Below are 23,187 nucleotides of genomic sequence, written 5' to 3'. Positions count from 1 at the left end.
CCTATGTACTTGGAGGCATAGAGTAGGTTCCCCTATAGTGCCTGCCTTGGTGATCAGGCACTTTGTCGGGCATCTGTTTCATTAGAGGCTGATCTTAGTTACGTTGACTAGTTCAGAGCCACCCATACGTCGTCCCCGGCGAAGGACTGAGTGTCGGTTTTGGTCCAGCTGAAAGCAGATTGGAATACAATAGTTTTTTGAATTTATTTGTTTTCTATTATGTCGTGTTATTTAGATGTTGTTTAATATCTTATTCACACCCTTTTTCCTTTTTTTTCACTTTCTGAATGAATGGCCGAGTCGAGTCGCTCCATTGGCGAGACTGCCTCCTGTTGCAGAAATGAACCATCGACAAAGACATTCTTTAGATAGATACCTTAACAATGTTAAAAGATTTATTTGCCGAATGGCAAGCTTTTAAGGGGCATAACCTTTCATAGTCTGTATTTAAACTAATTTACATTAATGCGTTTATTTATTTACATCAACGCTTTTTACATTAAATTTAATTCATGTTTACATCAATGCTTTTATTAATTTACAACACTATTATACACAATGAGTTTCATCTACAATTTCTATAGTAATGACGTACACAATAGTATAACTATGGACTATCTACAAATTGAATCCCATCTACAATTTCTATACTAAAACTGAATAATGATTTACACATCACGTTACATTATGGACTATATAAATTTACAGCATCTTCAGCGGTGTTATTACGTTGTGGTGGTCGTGGCCCGCATAGTTTATTCCAAAGCATAATCCTACTAGTAAAATACATTTCTATATGTCTGAAAAAAATTGTCAACTGCTTCTCTCCAACGTTGATGGACTGGCGGCAGTGGAGATGAATCATCGTTCATTAATAGTTGAACAAAAATGATTTCCATTTACCCAACATATATGTATAACTTTGTTGACACTATGCACGCCCGATGCTTTCCTTAACGGAAGAACCAAACAGTTATACAGCGAATTACCGTCAGCAAAACCAGAATAAACAATGCCAATGTTAAGAAACGTTGCTGTAGAGTACAATGCCATCGGTGCATCCACCTAGTGAATATAAGGAGCAAGTCCATTGCCGTGTGAACCAATTCTAAATATAACATCGTCTAACAACTCCTGCGATAAGTACAAATTTATATATTGGTCTCTGTTCAATTGCATTTCCATACACATAGCACGTCTTAAAAGAGGCCATGCCTCCTCGCCTCCTAACTCTGTGGCGGCAATAGCTCTAAATCCATAGTTACTATGACCTAACACATCAATCAAATCAAACAAGTAAGGAGGAAGAATGTATGGGATGTGATTAGGCCATGGAAACAGTGAAAAATCACGACCTCCTGGATCATTTGCAATTATTGAAAATAAGGTTAGTAAGATTAAGATGTAACAAAACTAATTTAAATAACGGAAAGGAAAGTCATGTACCGAATAAGTTGAAATGCGCTTTTATTTCTTCTGAGGGTTTTGCTTGTGGTTGGTCTTCCCTTTCTAGGTGTACTTGCGTAAGGCTCAGGTATATCGGCTCTATCAGGGTGTAGTTCATACTCAAGTACTTGAGACAAGCGTCGTACAACTGCGGGATCAGATTTTAGGACTTCATCGACCAAAGATTGAAAGTATTCTTTGTCATCGGAGTTCGCGTATCGTACTCCTTCATTGGAGTCATCTCTTACCTCTGTGTACGTTAAAGTACTCCAGAATAGATGAATGTCATCCAAATACAAAGCACCTTGTGAACCGATGGACATATATAAATAACAAGCACACGGCAATCCATGAGTGCGTTAAAGCACACAACCGCATTTGTTAAATACATAATCACCCAAATTTAACATACGGTTATGCTCAAGCCGCAGCTGCTCCAAGACCTAGATAGATACGTGGCGATATAAATGTATAAAGAAATGTTGTCACAACGAACTTACTACAGAATTCATGGATTCCTGTAGCGCTTGTCGGATCCTGGCTTGCTGGTTTGTAATCTGTGCGTGTGCCCTTTTGAACAGGGTATCAAATGAGCTATTACCGCTACCAAGATAATACTTGAAAGACGAGTGTTGGCTTTCAACTTTGCTGGTAGTCTGGTTACCCATGTGTAAATATTCATTCGTCCACGCATGCACAAATTTCTCTCTAAGTGGAATCCATGTTCCAGCCAAATACCGAATGACCTTTTTGTTCCCAACCGACCAGGTAGTCACGATTGATTGCCATCTCTGTTCAAATTCGTCGATTGTAGAACTTTTAACCAAGGGGTTCCATCTACTTTTCCTGAATACATGCCCTTGTTGATTTCTTTTCCTGCCACACAACTTATTCACCATGTTCTAAACGACGTTTGAAATATGTCAAATGCATAACAAATGCCGCACATCTACATTAAACACAACATTGAACGTAATTAAGACATATTCAATAGATAAAACAACAATAATTAATCAACAAAACCTTTTTAACTGGGAAGACGTCACGAATAGCTACAGATAAACCTTCATCTCGATCAGTTAGAAGGACGCTAGGAGTCTAAGCTGTGCCAAAAATATCTCTCAATCCTTGCAACACCCTCGAATATGACACAACCACCTCATCTCGCATCAAACAGAACGCAACCAAGAAGTTGTGATTGGTTGGCGTCATTCCGATCACTTCACACAGTGGCCACTTTTGTTTGTTTGTTTTGTACGTTGTATCTATTAACACAACATACGGCCACGTACGTATCATTTGGATAGAGGTGGGATTTACAACTAATAATCTGCTCAATCCCCCTTCCTTATCCAAGTTTGTCCAGACCACGCAATTAAATTCTGTGGCCATATTAAGACAGTGTTGAAGGGGAGTCCTACCCTCCATCTCTTCCCTCCTTATTGATTGCCTAGCATTATAAATCTGATTCATACTAGTAAAAAACCAGGAAAATTTTCTTTAATAGAAGTCATGATAAAGGCCGATTGCACTACGCTGTAGTATGTGCTCCCGAATATCTACATTGATCCTAGATCATCTCTGTACACTAAAAACGGGTGGTTATGTCTTCTTTTTTCACCAAGACACACCCTTACCGTCCAAGGTCTTTCTCCTGGTTTACGACTACTTGCTACAATCAAAAATTTATACCCAAAACTTCTACTTTTAGAACCAGGTCGGGCAGTTTCATCTAGATTATGTAAATCAACCCTAATATTACCACAGCGGTGACATCTTAAATACACACTAACTCTTGAACGTCCTTCTTTTTGTTTATAAGAAGCACGTGTAAATTAAAAACCAATTGTTATTGTTATCGCATCGGCCCAACTATGTAATTCATCTAAGAAAACAAATTTCCTATTCGCAACAAATCTACCGGAGTAATCTACGTTGTCTCCTAAGTTTTCAAAGTCCTACAAATTTAAAATATAAAACAAACCATACATTAGGTCATTAAAAAATTATACATACAAACAATAATAATAAAAACATTCAATAATAAATGAAAATTATAAATTACTTTAATAATTAACATTAAAATATTACTAATAAAAATTAATATTAATTAAAAATTATAATTTACTTAAATAATTAATATTAATAACTATACAAAAAATATAATAAAATAATTGTAATAATAATAAAACAAATTAATATTAAAAAATAAGAAAATAATGATAATAACATATAATTATAAATTATTTAAATAAATAATAACAAAATAATAGTAATGTTAATAATATAAATTACTTACATTAATGATAATAATAACAAAAATTAATAATAATAATAATAATAATAATAATAATAATAATAATAATAATAATAACAATAATAAAAAAATAAAAATAATATTAATAATAATAATAATATTAATAATAATATTAATGATAATAATTTAAATAATAATGTAAATTAAAAATAAATAAATAAATAAAGAAACCAGTCGCACTTGTGCGACTGGACCGTGGTTCACTCGCACGTTTTGTGCGACTGAACCGTGGTCTACTCGCCCAGTTTTTGCGACTTCATTTTTTTTAAAAAAAAATACACCGATTCAAATCGATTAAAGTACGTACCAGATCCGATTCATAGTCGCTTTCGTTAGCCATAGTTAATCGATTCCAATTAACAGCTCGTTTAAAATCGAAGAACGTTTTTAGAGAGTTTTTAGAGAGATAGTACCGTGTTTGAATTCGTATATCCTACAAGGATGCCTCTAAAAATTCAATATATATAGAGTCGCGATAATAGTGTTATTAAGTGATAATAGCGTTATTAAATGCGATTTACATTTGTTAAACAAGTTTTAAGTCCAGAAGCAAATTCGTAATTTCATTAGATTGGGGTGGCGATAAAATAAAAACGATCACGATATATAATAATGCCCTATTTTAATTGTGGGGAGTATATGTTGATTCTAACTGCCCAGTTTTTTCCTTTTCAGACGAGTTTAATGAGCAATTATTTTTTTTTTCATGCCCTTTTAGAGCAACTTGTGTTGCTTCAAGTATGCTTTCGCTTAGGGTCTCTTTCAATGACAAAACCCTATCTTCCCTTAGAAATGCGTTGAAAGCTCATCCACTTTCTACAACAAGAAGCTCTTGATATATGTTATATACTATATGTTATATACTCTATGACGTTGTCTAACATGAGAACTCTTTCACTTAGAGGTATATAGAAGCAAGATGAATCTTCCTCATTGATACCATGTCAAAAAATTCAACTCAATTAAAAGCTTAAATTGATAGTTAAATCTTCAATATATCTATAAATACTAAATTTCTAATTAAATAAATGCAAATAAAAGTCAAGTTAGAGCTTCTCATACTCTTTAAACAACCGATCTTTTGTGAGACCGTCTCTTCGAGAGACGTTTCGTAGACTCAACCCATTAAACCTTAATGTCCACTTACTATATCCTTAATGCCTACTTACATTATCTTTATTGCTGACTTATATACTTAATGCCCACCGAAAAAGCACTTAAAATACGCCTACTTACAATATTTTTAATGTCTATCGAAAAACTTAACCTACTAACCTACTTACTATATCTTTAAAGCCTACTTACAATGCTTTAATGCCTACGTATAATATACTTAATGCCCACCGAGTGTGTACTTAACTACTTATAATATTTTAAATGCCTAATTACAATATTCTTAATGCCTACTAAGAAACTTTAGACCAATCTAATTAAAAATGATCTCTTAAAGAGACCGTCTCTCATAAAAAACTTAAACGGTTTGCCTAGGCTAACAAGAATGCTGTAAATTTAGTTTTATTTGATAAATATAACTCACTTATCCTTGTCCTTTTTATTTTACATCATTTCTCATTGATTTTACACTCTTCCTTTTTTAGACAACAACCCCACTATTTTTATTTTATTCTCATTATAAACTTATACTCTCTTTTCATCTTAACTATATTTTTATATCCTCTATTTGTTTTTATCTGTTCTCCAGCCTAAATTTTCTTTCCACTAAAATTTTATCTACTTCATTTTGCAACAGGTGCAAAATAAAAGAGAGAGTATTTTTCACCTTGAAAAAATGTCCATCTCAGGAAACAAGTTCTGCGTAGTATCCCAAGGTAAATGTCCAAAACTATGTACTCTACCCTTTGTATCTAATGGGTCCGATCAACAATAATAATAGTAATGTGGTAGATGAATCCAGCTGTGTTAATAATTTCCCACCATAACTACTGCTAATTTTAACAATTTACAAGGTGTCAAGCCTTCAAATGGCCCGCCATATATCTTTTCAAGCCTTTTTATAAAGACGAAATTTACAAAGATGACTTTTGGTCATAATATTTTTCTCTTTTTAGAGAGCTTTATAATGACATCATAGCTTATAGGTATAAGTCATTCAGTCACCGTTCTATTGAATTTATAGCCTTTTTCGTTTTAGTCCATCCTATTTAATTTGCATAATTTCTATTTTTGGGTGATGGTCTACCACTTTTTTTAATTTCATTTATACATTTTAACTCTCTTTTAATTTCATCCACACAATTCATTCTCTCTCTTTATTTATTACCACATCCTTAAAAATTACTCTCTTTCTCTACGCTAATCAAAGAGGATAGAGGAAGTACTAAATTATTTTCCACAACCTTCATGTGAAAGCTTCCTTATTGGTAAATGATGGGACCCAATAATAGGATATGTACCTTTTGCTCATTTTTTCCTGTCTCGGGGATTCAACGTAATTTGGACATTTCAAAGGGTTAGTGGCTCAGTAAAGACAAATCCACTTGCTATCTAACCAATACTTACCTTCAGAATCATGAATTATTCTAGTAGTTAAAAATTTATGCTTTTATCATTATAATAAAAGCTCGTTTGTCACCATTTACAGAAAAATATTTTTCCCTTTCCTTCGTCAAAGGGTTAAGGAAACGATTATGATTAACCCGACAAAAGATAAAAATTGCCCCTACCTTACCTCAAAAAAAAAAAAAAGAAAAAGAAGCTTACCGTGACCTTGCCCGGGAAAAATAGAAAATCACCACTAGCTCACCTCAATAAAAAAAAAAGTTACCACTACCCAATGGTGTACGATATTCCTACACTAAAGTGAAGGTTAATTTATTTGTTTGGCTGCTTTCATCTTCAAAATGAAATTCGATTCTTGTCCACTTTTTTTCAGTTCAGTTCTAAAAACAAGCCCCAATATTTTGTCACCCAAACTCGAAATAAGACCTGAACTGAACACACATTATCTATCAATTACCATGCTCAGGAGGTTCAGAACTTATACCTGCATAGAATGTATTCTGGTATGAAGATCTTTTTCATAACCACATGCATCTCTGCAGAAGTATTAAGATTCAATTCAAATGAACTATAATCATTCAATTGATTTCATGTTCAAGAATAAAATTGACAAAACCTGCAAAAGTACATTGGGGTTTACAGCAAAGATGTAGAGTTTACAATTAGACTAGATAGAAAATCAAGAGAAATACAATCTAACAAGACAATCAGTAAGGGGTTGATCAATATGGAAGGCTGGCCCAGTGAGGATTACATTATTTGTTGTAGATGTTTCAAAGGGAGTCAAGAGTGATCTCAATTGGGTGCAAAAGATAGAACCAAGAAGAACTAAGATTGTCGCTAATCCCAAATTCAACAGAAAAGCTACCCTCAATTGTAAACTGTAAGAGTTTGGGATTGCAGTTTGTTCACCAATTCCCTCTCAACAACAATGCTAAAGTGTTAATCAAACAATATAGATTGGACTACAAAGAAACCAACATAAAGAGATTGTTAGAGATATTGCCAAGTAAAGCATACGATTCAGCGAAGATAACTAAAATGGATAACTATGACTAAAAAAATTATGCAAACCGAAGTGTGCAACTAAAGTCAATAGGAAAATTCAATCGATGTGTGATTAGACCAACACTACTATATGAATCAAAATGGTGTGCTTTTAGAAGTAATCATTGTAGGAAAATGGAGTAGTTGAGATGCGTATGTTAAAGATGGATGACTTATACCCCAACAAATAGAATTCAAAATTGAATCGCAAATAGTAAACATAAAATGAAAGAAAATCGTTTATGTTCGTTTCATCATATGCAAAGAATGATGGAGAATGGACAACTGCACAAGTAAGAAAAGTGGAAGGTTTGAGCATTGATGAGATTAAAATAGAAAGAGGAAACTCGGATTTAACCTGGATAACAAGAGTGAAGAATGACATAAATAATTAGGATTCGCCTGATCTTATAACAATAGAATGGAATGAATAGAAGAAAATATAAGTGATGATCAATTTCTTCTCGAAGATATAAAAATCTAATTGGTTAAGTAAACGGTAAAACGTTCCCATAAAATGTTACAGATGTGAAAATTTAATGGCTCCTCTAAAGCTCATGACAGCTTCTTGAAAGTTATATGCAATTCATTAGGCATCAAAAAAGCTAATTCTCCTATTTGATTCATCAATACTCCCTCGGTACATTTTAGATTGCAACAAAGGAGCATTGCACAAAGATTAAGATATGGTGAGACCATTCAATTTGTGTAGAAGATATTAAGTTGAAATGTTTGGATGTGAATGAAAGAAAGTGGTGGTGACATTTCTATAAAAAGACATCTCCATAAAAAGAAACTGGAGCAAAATAAAAAGGATAGATTAAAAAAAAGTGTGGCAAAGTCATAAGAACAGTGAGAGTAACTCTCTTGGAAGAAGGGAAGGGAATACAAGAGCTTCTCATGAAATGCTCATGCTGAGTTGATTAGACAAAATACATCAATTCCGGACAACAAAATGTTTGAAAATTAATAATTTGTAAGATGCCAAGGTGGCCTTACTAGCATTGTCATGCTGAGCTTCTGCATAAAGCTTCAAGGTACAGAAACATGAATAACCTTCCTCAATATCGAAATAGCAAGGGACAACAGAAAGTAAAATGCAGTGACCAGAAAAATGCCACGTTACCTTCTCTGTCGAATATGCTGCTGTTTATCATACCTACAATCCACAAAGCAGTAGGTGTATACTCCAGCATTGACCTGAACATCACAACATTACTGGCAAATTTACAAAAATGCTAAAACACCAGTCACAAAAGAAGCTAAAAAATTAGAGATTGCTCAAAAATCAGCCGATGCTAAAGCGTTTTACCCACAGTATTAGTTATTTCCCCTCATTGAATGGTGAACAAGCAAGAAGGTGTGATGCTCATGCTCATACCTGAAAATCCTCGATGGGGACAAGACGTTAAGTTGGATTCTCTTTTGCATTTGTCAAAGAAGGGGTGAACTTCTAAAGGAAACAGAAGGCGTATAATTAGCTGGTAGTTGATTAGCGTTGACTCAAAAATGTAAAACGTTGCAGCAGTATTATAAGCAACTTCAGCATCTGAACAATTTTTTAACACCTCTAGCAAGACTGTTTTGCATATCTACTTCTGCCTCCGATTCCTTCAAAGACCCAAAACACCTGAACCTTTTGCTCAAACTCAACGCTAAAAGTAGAACCCAGCTTCTAAGTTCAGCATGAGCTCTGTTGGGCCGTTGGCAGGTTTAGGAGCTTATCGTCCTCCGTAGGCATCTCAGGAACTACTTCATAATCACTATGATATGACTTTTTCTGGATTATTTCTTAGGCTTTAGTTGAAGATGCTTCTCATTATCACGAGAAACAACCTGTTGAAATTTTCTCTTACAACCACGTCTAGTTGGTTTAGCTTTAGTATTACCTTGGACAACCACGTCAGTCCAGCTAGCCATTTCTATCATCAAATCGTAAAGCCTCAAAGGATTCAGCAACAGGAACTGTGGGTTAATAGTTCTTATTGCATTCATCGTCGCTGAGTTGTGACAGAAAATTCTGAATTTACATAAAAAACTAACAATCTCACCCACGAAGCTGCATTTTTTCATGGGATCTTATGCAGATAAGTGAAGATACGAGATCACATCATCCAAATAATTTTTTTTGCTTTTATTGGTTTGCCTTCAGTCAGAGATCCATTTCAAAGTTCTTATTACGGCATCAGCAGCATGCCCTGAATGTTCATTGTTACTTCCCTAATTGCAAGTTTGCAACCTTTGGTATTTGCTGATGATCCGGTCATTTGGCTTGCTGCTCTGCTAATGCATACAACAACTTTGTATGATTGCTGAGGACTTGGTATTGCAGCACTTAAAACCTTAGCTACATCGATAGTTTTAGTGGCCTAAGGAGGAGTTAAATCATCTTTAAGGAACTCGGATAGTTTTTTCTTAGCACCAGCGTACAGGAAGTTAAAACAATATCATCCTCAAATTCCCCAGCAAGGTAATACATTGTCTCACATTAAATTGCGATGCTTTTCTCTTTTCTTCTTTGGTATACAATATCATTCAGATTGTGTTGCGGTTATGAAGCCCTTTCTTGACATGAACTCCATTCATTGAATGTAAATGTTCAATGTCATCCTGTATCCCTTGATTCTCAAGAAGTGGATCGGCATCACAATCTACCAATCCTCATGACACTGAAAGTCAAATATGGTGTCATTACCTACCAAATGATAAAGAGATAATGCTAGACTTCACCACTATTAGAAAAACGTGCTAATGCTCCAACATATTCACCAAGTTGATCAGGTTGATAACATACACGGTCATCTTTCGTCAAGCTTCCAGGCTTCAAAGGTTCATGCTTGGCATTCTTTTTTTTTCCTTTCCCAGAGAATGTGGCTTTGCAAAACTGGAACTAAACACCTGATCTATTTTTTATTCATCCTGTGACTCAGATACTTCAGTATCAGCAGCTTCTATTTGCACTTCCTCAAAACTTCCCATGTTTTTGTCAACCTCATTGGGAATGGTCTTTACATTCCTTCTGCACATTCGCAACATTTTCTCTGTCTGTGAATATCATTAAGCTCACTTGTTCAGTGGTCCTGGATGCTGTTCAGGCATTGAAAACCTTGGTTCATTTTCTTCATTTACATCATTATCAAGAGACTCTTGACTTACAAGGGTGGTTATTTATAAGCAGCAGAATCTCTATATTCATTCTGTACTTCCTCAACATTTACATCTTTTGTCAACCTTATTGAGATCATTTATGCCCATATTTCAGAAACTCAGGAATTGGAATGCCTGCTTCATATCCTTCATCCACACTTTTAACAAAGACTCGACTTTAAAAAGTTGTTTATAAGAAGCAGTTTCTCTATATATTCTTTATGTTCAACTTGCTCAGCACCAGAATCTACCATTGGGCCACCTCCAAATGAAACATCAGGATTGCCAGTCTCCAAGGTAGCGACTACTATCTTCATACCCTTTATTCCAAGCGCGTTATAGGAAAATTTTGAACTCCATTACTACATTGGCAAACACACATGTACTGATGTATACATAAGTTGCAAATAGTAAGTATGCTTGAAAAAGAGTCATTATAAACAAGCAATTTAATTGAAAAAAGATAATATAGAATATTTTGTCCGAAATACCCTCAAAAAGTAAATCTCCAACTAGAATTACTTGTTAATTAATATAAACAAAAGTAATGCAAATACTCTTTCACTGCTTTCAGTAATTCTAATTCTAATCAAAATGTAATTAAATACTATTCATCTACCAAACTTGTCTTGTAATCTCCTTCTGACTTTTATAAAATAAAGCACTCAAGTAAGATTTTATTTGATTCGTCTTAATTCATACTTTCACAATATCAACGTTTTTCAAATTATACCTCAATATTTACTTTTGTATAATTGCATATATTGTGGATCAAAGCAGTGCATTAGATAGTGAACAACAAGGATGTGCTAATGAAAAGGACACGGAAGAAGCAAAACTTACCAACATTCACATACTAGATTTTTAACTATAATTACACTGATATCAAAAGAAGAATGATTAGGGAACCATAAAAATGCTAGGGAAAGCAAAAATACACAATGATATATTAGGCCATTTTTTTTACCTTCCTTTTGAAATTTAGGGCCTAAAAACAAATAATTAAACTAATGCAAAAGTAATGTAAACTAACATTTTAGACCCTTTAATTTAAGGAGCTTTGTGCAGCTAGGCACCTTGCACCATAGTGCAAAAATGTGATAGTGATCATAGTTGCGATCCACAAACATGATGATGCATTAACGGGGATGATGTAATTATCGTACCGCCAAATATCGGGCTAAACCATGAAATACCGATTACAACAACCTAAAACATGTTTTTTGGCACCTTTATGTTAGATTGGGTTGGACTTATTGTGAATGTCAGCATATAATTAGAAAAACAAGAAATTCGCACACTTCATAAGTCAAGGAGATATCATTCCAAAACCATATGACAACGGGAGAAATGGCTCTAATGACTTATAACGTGTGCATAATATCTTTGATTCATTGATTGGGGACAAACCATGCCAACAACCTTCTCCACATGCAAACCCCTATCAAGTTCGTATGTGAGAGTAATCAATTAAGGTAGGAACACCATTCTTTTCGGACTTATCATTTAGTTTTTAATCGAGCCTTCGGCTCTGATGCCATGATAAATTTTTTATTGGTCTTGTACGCAATTAGACCCGCTCAATAAGTGAGTTGACTGCACACAAATTTAATGAGATTTCATCCTAAAAGCAATTGGTAATAGAAAGAGTAGTCTATCAAGCTTATATGTTAGCCTATCAAGCTTACATGTGAGTCCATTTTTTAATTGGGTGAGAACGTCATCATTTTCGAACCCGCAAATTGTTTTTGTGGAAGGCCAAGATTTTTTTTAGTTTCCAATTGATCGAATATCTACGGTTTGATACAATTTAAATTGGATTGAACATATTGTAAATGTCACCATATAATCGGAGAAACACAACGTGCACACATTTCATTGATGTCGAATTAACGGTAGTTGCATTTGAAAACAAAAGGTGAGAGGATTTACGCCCTATGAATGGATCCTTTGATGAAGTTGCATGTATGTGTTAATGTTTGTCAACTTATTTTTTAAGATATCCTGTTATTGATTGCTATCTTGGCTTTAATTTTCTTCTCTATAATTCCTTTTTTTTTCTTTAGAATAATCTTCCTAAAGAGAACCAGTGAGAGAAGCGAGTCTTTGCACCTAGTTTTCAAGATCTGTAGTCACATCTAGTGGTAAGCCTATGGAGAGGATTGTTGGACAGAATAGTTTCGTGATGGCAGAGAGGGGAAAGAGTCAAGTTCTAGCCAAAGGAATGGATGCAATAGAAATTAGTAAGCACGGAATTCCTAACTATGTAGCTGTCAGACCAGCAAGTAGTATTCCTAAGATGTAAAGGAACTGGAAAATTTCAGAAGAGGAGCACCTACGGGATGATTTGGGAACCAAGCCTATGAATCCTTATTTTTAAATTTTTTGTTTAAATAAGTTTACTTTTTCGAAAAGTTCTTATAAGATTTGGGCATGAAATTTCAATCCCAAAATTCAGACATTCTCAGCCCCCAGGTTCAAACTGGCCTAGTTTATTGGCCATATCCTCATTCCAAAATAACCATAAAGCTATAAATAACCCCTACCCTTCCATGTTAGATTGCCCCCTTCTCTTCCAGAATTGATTAAGCTAAACTCTTATTCCCTGAGAAGTTCCATAAGAAATCATTAACCCCTACTAATGACAATTCACAACAAAAAAAAAGGATTTACAAAATATTAGACAGCATTGTTTCTATAATGGAGCATGAAATAGATATGCCCTTCTTCCCAAAATAAATCCTAATTATCACCTGGGTGTAATGATCGAACCATAGAAAGGAAGTTGAATCTTGGAACAAACCAAATAAAACATAACAGCAAATCATCTGGACAAGATTTCAACCATGCATAATCCGACAAAGGTCCTATTTCCATAACATCAGAACAAAGATAGCTAACCTTATATGTCACTCTATATAACTAGTACTCTATTGAAAGCAATGTTCAGCATTTTCCATGACTACAATCCTCAAAATTCCTAACATAGGCCAGCAACGAAATGGACACGAAAAATCATGACAAATAACAACGAACCAAGCATAACGGAAGAAAACAAAACATTAGGCAAAAGAAATCAGAAAATAAGAGTAATTAGGGTTTACAGATGCGAACAATAAATTCAAAATTAGGGCGAAAAAATGGAGGAAACCATTCGTATATGGTAGCAATAAAGCAGGTTAAATAAAAAAAAAAGTATAATGGAAATTAAGTATAGCGAGAAAAAGAGAGAAAGAACCTTGAATAATAGAAATGGTAAACAGAAGTTTAATGTTGTTTGAGTAGTTCACTGGAGCAGGAAATCTTCAACGGAATCAGGTACTTTGTGGAAGATAGTGAGGGACGTGGAGTCGTTTTGTAAACTGCGACTTTTTAGTGTCGAGTGCCGACTAGGCGACTACTGAGGCCTGACTACTGAGGCCTGACTGCTTCGTCAATACTCAATACTCAATACTCAATACTCAATTCTCAATCTCCCTCGGTTTCTTTGAGGGAAAGTTGTTTAGTGAATTTGTACCCAAAAAAATTGTTCTCACACCAAATTACCCTTTGTCCCTATGAATTAACATCTACATCTAGGGATCTTTCTTTAAAATTAAATCATTTATGATTTCATATTTAAAAAATAAAGAGAGGTTGGACTATTACATATATTCATCATGTTTCACTTAAAAAACATTATTTGTCATTTTTATTTTTAGACAATAACCTATTACTTCCTTTTAATCTTGTCCATACATTATAACTTTCTTTTAATTGCATCCATATAATTCATTTTCTCTCTTTATTTATTCACTTTTTTCTTAAAAACTCTCACTTTCTCTTTGATTCAAATCTAATGTGACAGAAGGAATTCTTGATAGACTACTCTTCTTAATACCAATTGGTTTTAGAATGGAACTTTATCGAGTTTGTGTGTGCCCATCTCTCCATCTATGAGTCTTGTTCTGTACAAGCTCAATAACAAATTTATCACAGTTTTTGTTCCTAAGTTAGGAAAATTAAGTTAGAGGATGAGGACAAAAAAGATTTTTGGATGAAATTTAAAGAATGAGAGTGAGACTATAGCCAAAAAATATACTTAAAATTAGCGGGACAAATAAAATGATATGTGATGAAAATAAAAGGGACAAATGCTACTTAAAATGCTACATTCCCATTGTGAACCGCTAGCTAAAGTAATATATTTAATTTAAAGGTGCAAACTACACTTTTAGTTAACAGTTTATTTTGCACTATTAAGGGTTTGAATCAAATGTCTAACTCCTCTGTTCATGGGCGGGCTACCCGCCATGCTCAACCCATTCGACTCGAAAAACGGGCGGAATTAACAACGTTTTTCAAAAGAAATTTAAATTTGGACGGATAATACCTGCCCGCCAAGATAAATGAGCGGGTAGCGACGCCAAAAAAACCCCGCGAGTATACCTGCCCACCCGCTAAGTTTAGTATATTAATTATTAAATAATTAATTCTATTGATTATGAAACTAGTAGTCTAGTGTCTAGTACTACTAGTCTACTACATACCTAATTTTAGTAATTAGAGTTCGTACCCACTTTAATAATTTTTTTTATTTATTATGATTGGAGATGTATATGTCTGTACTTCGTACTCCGTAGTAAGATAAATTGATGATGCAATGCTTTTGTTGGATTATCCAACATAATGTTTTATATTCATGTAATTAGATTATTTTGGACAATGTATTATATTTTAATTGTTATTAAAACTTAACTTTATAATTTAGATTATATTTTAATTTTTATATAATACATACCCGCCTACTCGAGGGTCTCGCCTGCTTTAAAAATAGGCGGGTAGTGACAAAAAAACATGCTCGCTAATGCGGGGGCTTTTAAATATTTGAATCCGCGGGTAGATTTTTTAGGTACTACCCGATTCGCTACCCACCCAAACCCGCCCATAAGCACCTCTACCTCTCATCATTGGCAACCTAATCAATAAAATATTTGTGACTTTAGATTTGATTGAAAAAAATAACAAAATAATGTCGTCACTTTAAACAGCATTGTTTTTGTGACAAATTTGTTGAACATCATTACAATTAAATAAACTTGAAATTTCAAGTTTAGCTAGATATTGAAATCACATGATATAAAAGTTAAATTATGCTAAATCTCACAAAAAAATTAAATCCAAAAACTATAACATGACAAGTTGCTTGATTATACTTGAAAATTAAACAACTTACAAATGTGAATTTAACCTAATTACTAATTAGGCTTAGACATAGTTTAAATTTGAATTTTTTTTATGTATAAACAATACCAAACTATGATTGCGATTTGAAAAAATTTTCAAATCACATAAAAATACTAAATCATCGAATTGGATAAGACCATAATTCATATTTGATACAGTATGGGTTGACACGATTATTAATATTTTTGCTTTCCATTATAATACTGAGTATAAATTGTATTTGTAACTAATATCAGAACTGCATAATAAGAAAACAAATGACACTCTGTGAACTAGACCACAAATAAAATGCAATTTTGCGATTATAGTTACGATATGGATTAGTAAAAAATTTAAAAAAATCAGTCAACCTGCAAATTGTATATTTACTGAACCCAATTATAAAATTGCAGTTTGTTCACATTCCATTTTAATTTAAATTAAACGTTGTGCAATAGAATAATAAAAGTAAATCTAATCAACTAACCCATAATTCAAGATAGCATTAGCAAGTAGCAAGTAGCCAGTAGCAAGTAGCAAGCGTATAGAATGTTATGACATTCACAAAATTAGGTCTGAAAATGCATTGAAATCTAGTAGCTAGGTTGCCACCTTCTTCCATAGTTGCCATATCACAAAATGATTAATAACGTGATCCCTCATTCATACAAATTTTATTATATTTTTCTTCCTAAAAAAATCAAGTTTTACTTTATTTATCTATTTATTTTTGCGATAATTCACACATTTTTTTGATTTATCTCCACGCATTTAAATTTTATTTTCATCTAATTCACTTATTTTGTCCACTTTCTTACAAAACATTTTTTTTCTTTTTTTTCTTAATTTGCTCACAAACAGTGCTGATGTTTTATGGGCTTAGGCAAAATGGAAGAAATAGACTCTTTATGTAGAGGGTTAATTTGGATGTTTGGCAAAAGTAAAGTTACAATCTAACGAGCGATATTCTACGTCTTACATGAAAATATTGCTAAATTTAGGTATTGGGCTCTTTCTATCTTTGAGTCCTAAACAAATTTCTACCTTGCTTAAGATTAAAAATGACACTGCTCAAAATTATACTTATAACTAAAGATACGAGATAAAATGAGTAGTAATGAACAATAAGGGTTAAAATAGGGGCAAAAGAGCAATATAGCATGTTGTTTGCCAAAATTGTGTATGCTACCTACTTCTTGAGGCTCTTGAAAACACACAAGGTTGGATTCCATTGTAGTTTTGGTATCATATTACTTATTCAAACACCAAAATATATCATCTTTCAATTCTTATTGGTCAACATTTCCCAACCCCAACAAATATTGGTGGGGGAATCCATTAAATTCCTAGGTTACCCCTTTTATATATACCCTTCACACCCCTATTGAATATGACCACATGAATAACAAGGCTCAAAAGGAAAGCCAATTTTGCTTATGCAAGAAAAATCTCCACAAATATCAAATTTTCATTTTTTATTACTAGTACACTTCTAAATGGAGGGTTTTTTATTTAAAAAATAGTATCCAATTAAAAAATAAAACCAAAAAGTTAGAAACAAACAATAACCATGGATGGCTCCCACCATAAAAGATAGGTTGAAAAAAAATAAAAAAAATAGGCCTAATTCTAATTCATCCTCCTCCATTATCTTAAGGGGCCCTTTCTTTAACAACACCAACATTAAAGTTTTATTTCATTTTTCTCATCTCCTAGAAATTTTTTTTTATTTTTCCATTAAAAATGAAAAACATGAAAAATACAAGCTCGTGAAATTCACGCGCGAGAAAAGAGTGAGTGTACGGACAAATGTCGCGTAGTGATTTCGTACGTTGGACTTTGGGTAAGGCTTCAATTAATCAAGACAATTAAAAACCAAATCCCACTCGCAATTATAAAGCGCGTGTAATTAATCACGAATAATAAGGACTTCACAAAAACAGCACTTTCTCATTAGTCATTCTCCCTTCCCAAATTCTTTCTCTCTCCTATTCTCCCTCTTTCTCTCTCTTCTCTCTAATTATCCATCACTCACTGCGAAAGAACTCCGCCAAAAAACTTGCTGTAACAAACTAACAAACCCATTTCATTGACTTCTCATTTCAGATCATTCAATTCTTCTTTCCCTTTTCTTTCCCATTTTTTTCCCATTTTTTCGGTGTTCTTAATCTTGAATTCTTGTGTCTTGTAATGGAGGATCGCCGGAAACAGAAGCCCCAGAGAAAACAAACAGTTCTTTACGGGTAAATGTATGTCCCGAATTCTGATTCTACACGACAAATAACGGAAAAAAACAACCCCATTTGCGTAGTTTGTTATTTGTGTGGAAAATGTCGGCGACAGGGGAGAATACGGGGGATGAAGCAACGGCGAAAGCCGTGCATAAAAGGTATGAAAGTCTTCTAACGGTGCGTAACAAGGCTGTAAGAGGTAAAGGGGCTTGGTATTGGGCTCATTTAGAACCATTGTTGGTTCATAACGCCGACAACGGTCTTCCTAAGGCGGTTAAATTGAAGTGTTGTTTATGTGATACCATGTTTAGTGCTTCTAATCCTTCTAGAACCGCTTCTGAACATCTTAAGAGGGGTACATGTCCTAATTTTAGCTCTCCTACCACTCCTAGACCTTTGTCTTCTGTTTCTCCTCCTCCCCTTGTCGATTCTCAGTCTCTTTCTTCTGGAGGTGTTGTTGTTCCTTGTGGTCCTACTATTACTTCCACTAGTACTATGCCTTCTACTATTGTTAGTCCTGGTAGTAATACTAATACTACTACTCCCACTCCTCCGCAATTTAACCACCGTAAGAGAAGCTCCTCGAGTTCTGGTGGTGGTGAAGTTGGTGGTGGAAGTGGTGGGACTACTCCTAACACCAATTCGAACGCTATAGGTGCTGCTAATGCTTCATATGTGGCTCCTATTAGTGTAATTGACCCGTCTAGGTATTGCTCTGAGATGGGTTTTTCAGGTGGTAGTGGTGCATTGGTGGTTCATCAACCTAACCAACAACAACCACAACATCATCATCTTATTGTTAATCAAAATTTGGCTACCAGGGGTGGTGGTGGTGGTGGAGGAGGAGGAGGAGGAGGAGGAGGAGGAGGAAGAAGAGGGGATGATTTGTCTGATGCTCGAGGTATGTTTGAGGACAGTATAAAAAGATTGAAGAGTCCTAAAGCATCACCTGGACCTTCTTTAAGCAAGTGTCAAGTAGATTGTGCTCTTGATTATTTGAGTGATTGGGTGTATGAATCATGTGGGTCTGTGTCATTTTCAAGCTTAGAGCATCCTAAGTTTAAGGCCTTCCTTAATCAAGTGGGTGTCCCTGAGGCTTCTAAGAGGGAATTTTGTGGGTCTAGGTTGGATTCTAGGTACGAGGAAGTCAGGAATGAGTCTGAGGTTAGAATTAGAGATGCTATGTTCTTCCAAATTGCTTCTGATGGATGGAAATCCAAGGGTGGTTTTGAGGAAAATCTGGTAAATTTGACTGTTAATTTGCCCAATGGTACCAGTGTTTATAGGAGGGCTGTATTTACTGGTGGGCAGGTTCCTTGTAAGTATGCTGAAGAAGTGATTTGGGAAACAATGGCAGACATTTGTGGCAATGGTCTACAGCGGTGTGTAGGTGTAGTAGCTGATAAGTTTAAGAGTTCAGCATTGAAGAATTTAGAGGTTCAGAATCAATGGATGATTAATCTTTCTTGTCAGTATCAAGCCTTTAACAGTTTGATCAAGGATTTTTATAGGGAGCTACCTTTGTTTAAGAATGTTGCTGAGAATTGTTTTAAGCTCGCAAATTTTCTGAATAACAAAACCCAGGTGCGGAATAGCTTCCACAAGCACCAATTAAGAGAGTATGGTCTTGCTTGTTTACTTCGAGTTCCTACGAAAGAGCACGAAATTTTTAATTTCGAGCCTGTTTATGGTTTGATTGAAGACATAATGAGCTCAGCGCGAGTGCTGCAACTGGTACTCTTAGATGAATCATACAAGATAATATCAATGGAGGACCCGGTTGCTAGAGAATTTGGGGAGATGATTCGGGATGTAGGGTTTTGGAATGACTTAGACGCGGTGCGCTCATTGGTAAAATTGGTGAAAGAAATGACTCATGAATTTGAAACTGATAGGCCTTTAGTTGGGCAATGCCTTCATTTGTGGGAAGAGGTTAGGACTAAGATGAAAGATTGGTGTGCTAAGTTCCACATTGCTGAAGAGCCTATTGACAAGATGATTGAACGACGGTTCAGGAAGAACTATCACCCAGCTTGGGCGGCTGCATATATACTCGACCCTCTTTATTTGATAAGGGACAGCAGTGGGAAATACCTTCCACCATTCAAGTACCTTACACCTGAGCAAGAAAAGGATGTTGACAAGCTCATAACTCGACTTGTTTCGAGGGAGGAAGCACACATTGCATTAATGGAATTAATGAAATGGAGGACAGAAGGACTCGATCCTGTTTATGCACAAGCTGTACAGGTGAAGCAGAGAGATCCTATAACTGGAAAGATGAAGATTGCCAATCCTCATGGTAGTAGGCTTGTTTGGGAAACTTATCTTCCTGAGTTCAAATCACTAGGGAAGGTTGCCCTGAGGCTTATCTTCCTTCATGCCACAGCTCGCAGTTTTAAATTCAATTCTTCATTGCTGAAATGGGTTCAAACCCATGGTCGTTCAAGGTTCGGTATGGATAGAGCACAAAAGATGATTTTCATAGCTGCTCATTTGAAGCTTGAGCGACGGGATTTCACAAGTGAGGAAGATAAGGATGAGGAGCTTTTTGCTTCTGCAACCGGTGAGGATGATGTTCTAAATGAGATTTTTATTGGTCCATGATCATATACTGTCAATGCAATGCAGTGCCTGTTCTTTTCTTCTTTTAGAAGTATATCTTATAGCAGAATTTATTGAATTCTTTTAGCCACTTTATTTACTCCTTCCACCTTTGTATTTTTGTCTTACACTCTGAAGATAATTTAGGTCCATGGATTATGGTGAAAGGAGCTAAATTTGTAGGGTTTTGTTTTTTGTATTTATTTCTCTTTAGATGCCTGATTTGAGTTATGATTTGTTCCTTTCCTGGCTATGACTTTCTATCCCTTTAGATATAGATTAGATACTAGTTTGAGGATTTCATGATGAGCAGCAAGAATTGATGTAACCGTTGGTTTGAGTAATGATTATTTTCAAGGAGATAAGTTTTTCTTTCTCCTTTACATTATTTCACCTTATTTTTTCATTCATCTTATCTGTAAGTTGCAATGTATATATATATATATATACATATCATTTGTGCCATTGATTTGTTCAAAATGCAGAAACCCGTATGTCCATATTTAAGATGTTGGCACACAACCATTGATTTTCTCGATTTACCCTCGATTAAGTTTTGTCTAGCTTGACTTGTGAAGCAGTTTGTGTTACGGTTTTTGCAAATTCTTCAGGCTTATCGTTGATGTTGAGTCGTGTGTATCCAGTAAACGTTTTCTGTATGAACCCTGCTTTGTTATCATTATCCTTGTTATTCATGTCAAAACTTAAACATGCTTTTATACTTCTATTCTTTCAATACTTTTGCATTCTTGGTCGATTATTTAGGCTATCCGTTTGCCTGAACAGTTTAATGTAATAACTTGAAGATGGCTGTCTGTTACTGTTGATCGCAATAGGAGTTGCATATCCATATCACTTACTCAATGCAGGCCATATGTTTCCTTTCTGGGTTTTAGCTTTCCTTCCCACTGAACTTTATTTTCAAGCTTTTCCTGTGTATGTCTGTCTCATAAAAGGGGTGTCATCTTTTATTCATTTTTCAATAATTGATGAATAATAGAATCATATACTGAATGAACTGAAAGACTAACACTAGTTCTGTTCTGTTTTTACAGTAACTGCAGCCTCAGAAGACGAAACTGTTGTACTCGAAAGGCCTCCTTAGTCCTAACACCAAAGTTGCAATTCTTTCCATGTAGTAGATCCCAGAATATAGTTCAGCATAAATAAACGGTAACTTCTCGATTCCCTTGTCTATCAAAGACACGGCTATATCTTGTGAGGTGTAGCAATAGATACGAGAGCAAAAAAAAAAAAACATTCTTTTTAGCTGGAGTTGCACTTGTCTTTTGAGTCTGCTCAACCCCACCATAAAAGAAGGGGGAGTCTTTTTTGAACCTTTGGTGGTTGCTGCGATTCAGCAAAAAAACCCGAAAAAACCCAAAAAAAAGTTAATTTTGGGGTCGTATTGTATCAAATCAAATCAAGCTTAAGCTGATAATGTTCATGTTAAAGACAGATTGCTGCTCACTGTGAGGACCCCAAAACGACAGAATGACTCTATTGTGAAGAAACAAACAGAAGAAAAGGCGATAGAGATTTCGCAAATTTGATTTGAATGTCAAGATTTGGCGATATTAATTTGATAATTTTGCAGGATTAGACAGTCGTAGTAGTCATCAACTCAGTATCTCGCACAGGTCGTTAGAGAGAATTAGTCGATAATCCATACTCCTATTAGAGTAGACATTTTAGACTTTGTACATTAGCTTCCATTTTAAGTTTGCAACTTTTTAGTCCTTTCCTTTTTATTATTCAACTTTATGTCAATATTATTGATCATCTTCATTCTTTGTTAGCTAAAGGTTCTCTGTTGACATCTTTTTTGGATTGATTATTTTGGTCTGATGTCAATGTAATTCTGTTTTTCTGGGTTGTGTGTTGTTGGTTTATAAAGAAAGAGAGAAAGATTTATGCTTTAACTTCAATTTTATTCAATCATGTATCATTTCTGATACTGTTGCTTTCAGCACACCTGATGCTTTGAAATTTGAAGAATGTTTGGTGGGTCCCATTTTGGAATATTGTAGTAGTATCAAGTATCAACTGCTCTGTCTCTCAAATTCTCTGGACTTGTAAAACAGGAATTCCTTTGAATTTTGTGAAATGGGATTTTTTTGTCTTTATAATATTTATAAAATATTTTGGGGACATTAGGCCCTAATATTAGATCCAAATAGTCAAGTCTACGCAAAAACTTATTCAAAAATTCAGCTCGTCCAATATGAGATTGCCATATTATGAGACGCGTTTATATTATTAGCTTATTTTTCTAATTTATTACTTTAAAATTATAAGTGATGGTTTCAAAACACTAATTGTACATGGGTCAGCTTAATAGATATACATTCACTACGAGACCATCTCATTAAGGAAAAATTGATTATGATAATTCAACTTTTCACCCAATCACTATAAATAATCACACGTTTAAATTATTTTTTAATACTCCAACTTTTGTCTTTTGTTTGCTGATAGCATAACATTTTATTTTATAATCATTCAACATTTGCCCTTAGCTTGCTATTAGCATACCTAATAGTATGCTGACAGCAAACTAAGAGCAAATATTAAATTATTAAAAAATAATTTAAAATTGAAATTATTTATAGCAGTTGGGTGAAATATTGAATTATTAATACTAATTTTTTCTTTTATTAAAGAATTTGT

The 23,187-nt window shown here is 34.4% G+C and overlaps 1 protein-coding gene and 1 long non-coding RNA gene across 9 annotated transcripts; one reads left to right on the top strand and one right to left on the bottom strand.

Moving 5' to 3' along the window:
• Nucleotides 1-418: 418 nt before the first annotated feature.
• On the bottom strand, nt 419-14,023 carry LOC130803470 (uncharacterized). 5 transcript variants are annotated; one of them, XR_009039906.1, is made up of 5 exons: nt 13,716-14,023; nt 8,712-10,862; nt 6,768-8,530; nt 1,447-2,395; nt 419-1,358 (listed from the first exon to the last, which is right to left on the bottom strand). It is a non-coding gene; the product is annotated as an uncharacterized LOC130803470 (long non-coding RNA). The 5 variants fall into 5 exon arrangements; XR_009039908.1 differs by having other exon boundaries at nt 419-1,271; XR_009039907.1 differs by having other exon boundaries at nt 8,712-10,839; nt 13,716-14,022.
• A 3,501-nt stretch (nt 14,024-17,524) lies between these two features.
• On the top strand, nt 17,525-22,807 carry LOC130804221 (uncharacterized). Of its 4 annotated transcripts, none has more exons than XR_009039990.1 (3): nt 17,525-20,479; nt 21,573-21,690; nt 21,977-22,798. XR_009039990.1 is itself a non-coding variant. In XM_057668588.1 (2 exons), the coding sequence occupies exons 1-2, from the start codon at nt 18,013-18,015 to the stop codon at nt 21,620-21,622; spliced, it is 2,517 nt and encodes an 838-aa protein (XP_057524571.1). In that variant the 5' UTR covers nt 17,525-18,012; the 3' UTR covers nt 21,623-22,807. The 4 variants fall into 4 exon arrangements, 2 of the variants coding, with proteins under 2 accessions (XP_057524571.1, XP_057524572.1); XR_009039989.1 differs by having other exon boundaries at nt 21,973-22,797; XM_057668588.1 differs by having other exon boundaries at nt 21,573-22,807.
• The last annotated feature ends 380 nt before the right edge of the window (nt 22,808-23,187 follow it).

The sequence above is a fragment of the Amaranthus tricolor genome, chromosome 17, assembly GCF_026212465.1.
Source record: "Amaranthus tricolor cultivar Red isolate AtriRed21 chromosome 17, ASM2621246v1, whole genome shotgun sequence".
Lineage (NCBI taxonomy): Eukaryota > Viridiplantae > Streptophyta > Magnoliopsida > Caryophyllales > Amaranthaceae > Amaranthus > Amaranthus tricolor.
This window is presented reverse-complemented; position numbering and strand designations above follow the sequence as displayed.